This window comes from Octopus bimaculoides, chromosome 15, assembly GCF_001194135.2.
Source record: "Octopus bimaculoides isolate UCB-OBI-ISO-001 chromosome 15, ASM119413v2, whole genome shotgun sequence".
In the NCBI taxonomy this organism is placed as follows: Eukaryota; Metazoa; Mollusca; class Cephalopoda; order Octopoda; family Octopodidae; genus Octopus; species Octopus bimaculoides.
The window spans coordinates 52,218,918-52,227,381 of record NC_068995.1 but is presented as its reverse complement, the minus strand read 5'-3'; the positions used below and the strand labels follow the sequence as shown (position 1 = coordinate 52,227,381).

The 8,464-nt window shown below is 36.8% G+C and overlaps 1 protein-coding gene across 4 annotated transcripts in view; it reads left to right on the top strand.

Moving 5' to 3' along the window:
• The window catches only part of LOC106870781 (chromodomain-helicase-DNA-binding protein 1), a 62,115-nt gene that overhangs the window by 21,930 nt on the left and 31,721 nt on the right, over window positions 1–8,464 (top strand). For 3 of the 4 annotated variants that reach the window (XM_052973346.1, XM_052973343.1, XM_052973344.1), the window contains 3 exons: window positions 1,176–1,313; window positions 2,338–2,480; window positions 8,160–8,219. In XM_052973346.1, coding sequence (XP_052829306.1) covers window positions 1,176–1,313; window positions 2,338–2,480; window positions 8,160–8,219 — 341 coding nt within the window. The remainder of the gene's footprint in view (window positions 1–1,175; window positions 1,314–2,337; window positions 2,481–8,159; window positions 8,220–8,464) is intronic. The other variant, XM_052973345.1, reaches the window with a different exon arrangement.

Sequence of the window (8,464 nt, the reverse complement as noted above, 5' to 3'; positions counted from 1 at the left end):
GATTGGGGCCTGGTGTCGCCTCCTGGTCCACCAGCCCTCAGTCAAATCGTCCAACCCATGCTAGCATGGAAAGCGGACGTTAAACGATGATGATGATGATGATGATATATATATATATATATAAATAACCCATGCCAGCATGGACAACAGACGTTAAATGATGATGATATATATATGTATGTATATGTGTTTATATGCATGTGTGTGTAGCACCTTTCTAGAGAAGCACTTTTCTAGTGTAGGGCCTATGGCATTATGCTGTGTTTGAGAAGAAGACCCATCAAGCCAAGTAAAATTGCAGTCGTGGCAGATACTGGTGTCATGCAAATGGCTCCCTTGTTGGTGGCACATAAAAGCACCCATTACACTCTCAGAGTGGTTGGCATTAGGAAAGACACCCAGCTGTAGAAGCCATGCCAAATCTGAGTGTAGTCTGGTGCAGCCCTCCAGCTGGCCAGCCATGGTCAAAACGTCTGACCCATGCCAGCATGGACAACAGACGTTAAATGATGATGATGATGAGGATGCTTACACATACATTGTAATGGTTAGTCCATATTACTTCGTACAGAGCATAGGGGAAGTTCTCCCGGTTTCTCTGGGATGTATATTCTTTCCTGGATGGGACATCAGTCCATTGTAGGATTACTCATTTTTACCATTTGTATGAACTGGAGTAATGGGATCAGATATCTTGGGCAAAGTATATTGGTAACATCCAGTTATGCCATTCCAGCTAGGAAACAGTCATAGCTGTGTAATTGAGAAGTTAGATTCAGACGTGTGTACATGTGCATATATGTGTGTTTGTGTATATATATGTATATGAACATGTTATGAACACACACACATGTATAACATGTGCCCAGGGTGTCCAAGAGAGGGCTGTACCAGTGCCTGGTTGGTACCCATCATTTCATATCCATCTTCCATGCTGGCTCATGGTTGACCATTCAACTCCTGCCAGCATGGAAGATGGATATGTAATGACGATTGTGTGTGTGTGTATATATATATATATATATATATATATATATACACACACACACACATATTTATTTATATATATATATATTTGGGGTAGTGGAAGGAATAAAAATATTTTAAAAGGGAAAAGGAAATATGCAAATGGTGTTTCTTTAATTTCTCTGACAATTTCATCTTTTTGCCATCAGAAAAAGTAGTCGCTCAACAACTAAAAGAAAAGTTGCTGCCAAAAGATCTCGGAAGAAGAAAAGCTACTCTTCAGATTCAGATAGTGATGATGAAGCAGAACAACGCCATTCTAGAAGAAACATTAGGAAGAAAGTCAGGTAATATTTACAATTCCTCACTTCTTTTACTTTTGTCCTCCTCACTTTTATATATTGTTGTAACCACAGTACTTTCCTGATCATGTGTCACCTGGCTTTGTCGGGGGGTAGTTTTTTTTTATGGCTGAAGTACTGGTAACTCAATGGCTATTGCACTTAGCTGCTACTATGTTAGTGAATTAAATCTCTGAAATAATACTGTGAGAGTGTTAAAGATGGCTGATTAGAACTGCTGCTGCTATGAAAAAAGCGTTGATGCTGGTGCCACATAAGAAGTACTGGTGATGGTGCCATGTAAAAAGCATCCAGTACACCTGTAAAGTGGTTGGCATTAGCCAGGGCATTCAGCTGTAGAAACCAAGCCAAACATGTTATAGAACTTACTGCAGCCCTTGGCCTTACCAGCTCCTGTCAAGCTGTCCAACCCATGCCAGCATGGAAAGCAGACATTGAATGTTGATGATGATGATGATGACAGACTGGTGTGGTTTCTTAGTAGTGTAAGTTCAAGTCTGGCCAGAATTAATTTAAGCTTTCTCTGGACTATGATCAAAGACATTCTGAGCCTGTCCCATCACTTTTGGCTGCTATTTCTAGCAAATCAAGCGACCACTTGAGGGCTGTTTTGTGATTTATTGGTTTGTTGTGCTGAATGGGATTTGTTTTACAAGAATGTCTGTCTGTGATTTATTGGTATCTCATCCAGAGAGATTTCTTCCACGTCCTCTGTAATACGTCAGAAACTGGAGATAAAGCAGTTTTTCTGTGAAGTAAAACTATGAACCCGTAATTGCTGCTCGTTACATTGAATTGAGAGTTGTTAGTAAACATAGCTTTTTTAAAATTTGACTTAAAGTAATGCGTTGCTGCTCAGCTGAAAGAATGTCTCAGTGAAGAGAAACAACGGTGGATGTTGTTGACTTGGGGTACTGTTCAGAGCTGAGTTTATGCGTTTACTTAAATTAATCGTTTCATTGAAATAACGCATTTGTTAGTCTATAATGGCTACCATGGCTTCGTTTAGCTACAAAGAAGAGGAATCTGAGAACCAGACCGATTCAGATGACCTTTTAGAAGTCACTGCCGCAGCCCAGGCTGCTGATGAGGAAGACGACAACCATGAAACGATTGAGAAAGTGATACGGCAACGTGCAGGCCGCAAGGGAGGTAAGTGTGTCGTCTTTCAATACTTCTCGTGTTCATTTATTTGTTTATTTGTTTATTTATTTATTTTTTCTCCTGCATTTGCCTCTGATGTTGTTAGGCTATTAGTTGCTGTAGTCAAATACACTGCATTGGTTACCCACTCCCCATGTTTCTCACCTCAGTTGTATAGTTTAGCTCAGTGGTTCTTAACCCAGGCAGTAGCAGTCCCTTGGAGGCATTGTGACCTCACAAAAGATGGAAAATGTCAAGCAGGGTGTTAAGTGGTGTGCAAAATGTTTTTAGATCAGTGAACAGGACCATGATTTCTTTTTTGTTCTTTTTTTAATTTGGAAATAAAATATTTAAAACCTGGTGTAATACTTTAAATTTTCAACACGTTTTAAAAAACAAGTCTTTGTAGGGATTAGAATATGCAGCAGGACATTGTGTTATTTAGTGATATAACAAAGTACTTCTGCCATTGGAAGCAAGTTGCTGTTGTTAGGGTTTCATTCTTTTGGTTGAGACAAGGTTCATCATAATAGTGCATGTGTTAGTTTAGCAGCAGATTACAAATATGAGACTGTCAATATCAAACCTGTTATTTTTGGATTACCAAAATCTGCACAAGGCAGCCATTTAAATTATTTTTCTAATATCAAAAATTATTTTTCTAATATCAAAAATTATATTTGGAATATAATAATTTGTTGAATATTTTAAATTATTTTACATTGTTTTTGTTTATCATAAAGATACCCAAATATTGATATAGTGTGTTTCAGATGTCAACACGAGCTATGCAGCTAATAGTATTTTATTTAAATCATAATGATGTTCTTTGTTGTAAATTTTTTTTTTTATTTACACGCTCTAATAATATAAATGTACATGCCATCTTCAGTAATTTCCATTAAAATTTAACACAAAGAGTACTTACTCAATGCAAATAGTTTGAGGCCCATGGTAGATTGGATGGGTGGTAAACAACAGCAGAAAATGTGCTCCTATTTGTTTAAGACAATCTTTTGCCATTTTGGCTAAAATTCTCTAAGCATGTGGTTGCTAGTGGATACCTGCAATTCCGTTGCCACTGCTGGACACTTTTCCTCTGCTACTGATGTACTCTTGTGCTTTTTAGCACTTCATGTCTTTAGGAGATGCTTTCTCTAAAAGAATACTGTAGTTAGCCACATTAAGTAAGATATACAGAATGCTATTTTGAGCTAATACAATTTCTGTCACAAGCAACAAATCATCTTATTCATTTATTTATTTATTTATAACAAAACCTAAACAAGTGGGCATTTGCTGTTTAGTGAAAGGGACATTGAGCTACAAATGGTTCAAAACCACTGATTACCTGAACTATCAACTATCAAATCAATTATTTCCTCTCTGTATTTAACCCCACTACATCGAAAGTATATCGTTATAATTACATTGTTTCTATTTAACCTCAGTTTTCCATGTTGAAACAGTTTGCAAATATAAATAGTTATTTAGTAGTGATTAATATATCAAAACTATTTTTAATTGTTAGTTAACCTTTTCAAAATATTTCTTAGCTCATAACAATCGTGTTTTGAATGTTATTTTTACAGTTTTTACAAGTTCCTTTTCAAAAACCTTAAATTTAAATATCTTCTATTTATTTGAGATTTACTTTTAAAGTAACTGTTGCTTGCAATGCTCATTGAGTGCTCTCCATTTTTCTGTATAAACTTCCTCTAAAATTATTTTCCATTAACCTCATATTCTTTTAGAGAGTTTAAAACCATTTGTAGTTATGGTCTTTTAAACATTTGTCAATTTATGAATAACGTCATCCATTAACCAAACAATCACATTTTAATGAAACTACAGCTTTTATTTGGAGAAACATTTTAGAACCATGGCATAGTGGTTAAGGGTGTGGGCTACTAACCCCAAGATTCCGTGTTCAGTTCCAGGCAGTGATCTGAATAATAATAATAATAATAATAATAACATTGAAAAATACCTTAGGAATGAGAACCCAGGTTTGAAATTTCCCCAAGACACCTGATGAAGGCTGGAGGGTATATCAGCCGAAACGTTGTGTTAACAACAAACAAGATAAGGACAAATATCCGTCAAATGTAAATAATGTATTTTAGGACTATTTCTCTAAAACTCAAATTTATTGGGAATCTGTTGAAAGGTTGATCTTTTATTGTACGTAAGTACCAGAAATTGGTAGTTGTAGCTGGATGCTTGTAAGAACTCTGTTTTCATGTGGTTCTCTGAGTCTTATATTAGAATCCAGAAATATTTTCAATGCTTTTTAATACATTCACCTTTATATTAACATATGCACACACACACACACACACACACACACACACAGAGGTTTAGGTGTGTGTGTGTATAAAAGTATTTGTATGTATATTTATGTATGTTTATATGTGTGTGTGTGTGCATGTATATATGTGTGTATATATATATATATATATGCATATATGTGTGTATATATGTACATATCTATAGGTATGCATATTATTGTATTCATAAATTTTTTTTTTGCATTTGTTTCACAAAATTATTGTTGTGACTATACTTATAGTTTTGCTGTGATACACCTGGACACACCATTAGTGATTTTTTGGCTCATTATGTGTTCTGTGTCTTTTAACAACAGACACATTCACCCAGGTTGGTCGCCCTAGCTTATCTCTAGTTAAACACACTGTCCCTCCTAGGGCTTACACCTCCTGATCTATGGCCACTTTGAGGCAGCCTCCACTGCCTCCACACTCAGTTGATTGCCAATTTGATAGCTTTCCATGATAGGCCCCCTGTGATGCTGAGTATATTGTTAACTCTGCTGAAGGACTGACCTCGAAACCCTCTGTTTTCCATTGCTATGCAACCACACCTTGCTTGCTACCCATTGCTTTAGCATAGCCCCACCAGCTCATCATATTGTCGAGGGGAACAGCTTGGAAATGTCTGAAACACTCGTACACTTGTGTGTGGCTCATACACTCCTCTCGATGCTCTTTCTGCAATTTTGCATTGACCTGTCTTCTAAACATATATTGAAAACATGACTGTTTTTAATTTTATCTTTATTTTTTATTTATTCATCAGAGTTTCCTTGCGTCTACATAGTTTCTCTTTTAGTTCGTTTGGAACAATAAAGTTCTTAAGATTCATCTTTATTGACGTTTCCAACTTTAAGATGTGGAGTAGTTTTTGTCTTTTGCGCCACTCTTTTTATAATGGGTGACTCATATTTTTATAGAATATCTTGCTAGTATTTGACTGTTTAAAGTTGTGCATCAATGGATTTGCATTTGTGATGATGATGTATGTCGTATGCTGATTGTAGGCTTGCGTTGCAATTTTAGTATTACTTCCATATTTGGTTGTCTGTTTGTGTGAAGAATTCTGTAAACTATGGAGGCATTTTCTGTTAGTATTTTGCTACATATAAACATATACAGACACACACACACACACGAGTGCATACCCTTCTCCATACTAATATTTCCCATCATCTTCACCTCCACCCCCACCTTTGCATATCACTCACTACGTCAATCTCTAACCCCTATTTGTTTCCTCCCCCCACTTTCTTGCTCCTTGAGCATTTGCTCTAGCACCTCATCACTACCTTCTTATCTCCTCTACAGCAAGGAACCTGTGCTTGTGTCTCTACGACGCTTCAGCCTTTCATTACCTGGCACAAAGTCATTCCCCGCCACCTTCCCCTCCCAAATACTTTCTCTAAGTAGTGCGAGCCTTCCCCCCTCCTCCTTTTCCACTTCTTTTATGTCTTCTTTTAAGTTGACATGGCAACCTTACTTGTGCTAGTGCCTTGTAAAAAAAAACACCCAGTACACTTTGTAAAGTGGTTGGCATTAGGAAGGGGATCCATCTTTGGAAACCATGTCAAAGATGACATTGGAGCTTGACACAGCCCTGCACCTCATCAGTTCCCTGTCGAACTGTCCAACTCATGCCAGCATGAAAAGCAAACGTTAACTGATGATATAGCATCATATATCCATTTTACTCTGCTTGAATGGATCATGGGATTTGTTGAGGCAGATTTTCTATGGCCAGATGTCCTTTTTGTCTGCAACCTTCACCTATTTCCAAGCAAAGTAATGCTTCCCCGTTGCTAGACGTGTTTTTCCATGGAAGACCGGACATAAATAACATCGCTTGTGTAACAGTGATACTCATTTACAACCGTCACCTGATGTCAAGAAAAGGATACTCGCACATGTGTGTATACACACACAATGAGCTTCTTTCAGTTTCCATCTTCCAAAGCCTTGTGAAGGCACATGCTGCACAGTGGGACTGAACCCGATACTACACAGTTGGGAACCAAGCTTCCTAACCACACAGTCACATATGTTTGTATGCTTTATGAAGAACACTTTTCGTAGTAGACATTTTGTAGTGAATACATGACTTTTATCTTTTCCTTATTAAGTCTTTTGTGCAATTTCAAATGAGCTCCATGCAGTTTATGTCGAGCAGTTGATTTCCTAAATCGAAATATTTTTGACCCCCCACACAATCTTATTCCCCGGATGAACTTATGTTGGCTTATGTTGCTGCTGTTTTATAGTGGACATGACCAGCAGTATGGATGGTGCAAACATTACCACAGGAATATGGATTTCTAAACATTAGATTTATACATCACGTCAGATGTTAATTTTGGGTTTGTGACTAGTATATGTTGTATGTGGATTCTGATGGGCTCTGAGTGTTGCTTACATCATTAATCATGTATTTTTGTGGAGAATTTTGTTTAGTGTAGATGTTTTTACTAATGTTTTCCTGTTTAGCTTGTGTGATGAAGTGCATTGCAATAGCTGTTTGTTGTAAGTGAATAGTCAGCCATTAGGCGAGTGTTGTATCTGTATGACCAAATATAACATCGTTTTCATCATTGTTTAACGTCTGTTTTCCATGCTGGCATGGGCTGGACGGTTTGACTTGGGAGAAGTCGATTACATCAACCTTAGTGCTTGACAAGCAAATTATAATGTCTAGAACCATTTTTGCATTATTTATGATATTAATGCTAGTCTTATTAAGTAGTCCATCTTCTTTGGGAGATGGTCGACAAATGAATTGGTGTATTTGGAAACGATATCAAGTCATATTTCAGGATTAAACTTGCAGCTGATTCATTGTCTTCATCAATCATCTGTGAATTGTGCTATTGTTGTTTAACCACAGGTCAGCTCAGATAGAGCAAATGTATGGATACAAGGCATTCCAACTGGAAACATTCCATCCTGTTTTCAAAAATAGTGTATCCAGAACTACATTATTTTATTCCCCCCCCACTTTTTCAAGGTGTGTAATTCGTAGGTAGACTTGGCTGTTTTCTCCAGCTTGTAACATTTCCAGTCAAATAGAACTGAATAAAAGGGCAAAAAGTTATATTGAATTACCTGAATCATTGTAAGTTATTTGCCAGCTTCACTGAAAAAAAAATAAATAAATAAATGGAAATAAAGAAATGTCTTTAATGGATAACTATAGACATCGTTTCTATTCACGTTTTACAATTTTTTAATCACTTTCTTCACTCATCATCATGCGCTAAATTTCTTGTCGTAATTATCAAAACAGCTTCGTATTATTATCAACTCAGGCTATCATTCTGTAGCTGCAGTATTGCTGCATCTTACTTCCTTCTCTTGGCAGTTGGTTGTGGCGTGCCGCTGATTGAATTGCAGTCTACGACCACTCTAGAGGCCAACTCAGGTAACTCAGTCTCTATCCAGTGGAATAATCAGCCAGAGTTTCCGTTAACATTCCCTTTACCTCAACACCTCCCACAAACTGTGGGAGCTGTCTGTGTTCTTATACATACTATTTAATGCTATTGTATTTTACTGCTCTGTTACAGTTCTGTTATACTATAGCCAGTTTCACTAATTATTTACTTATACATTCATACATATACATACATACATGCATACACACACACATATATATATATATATATA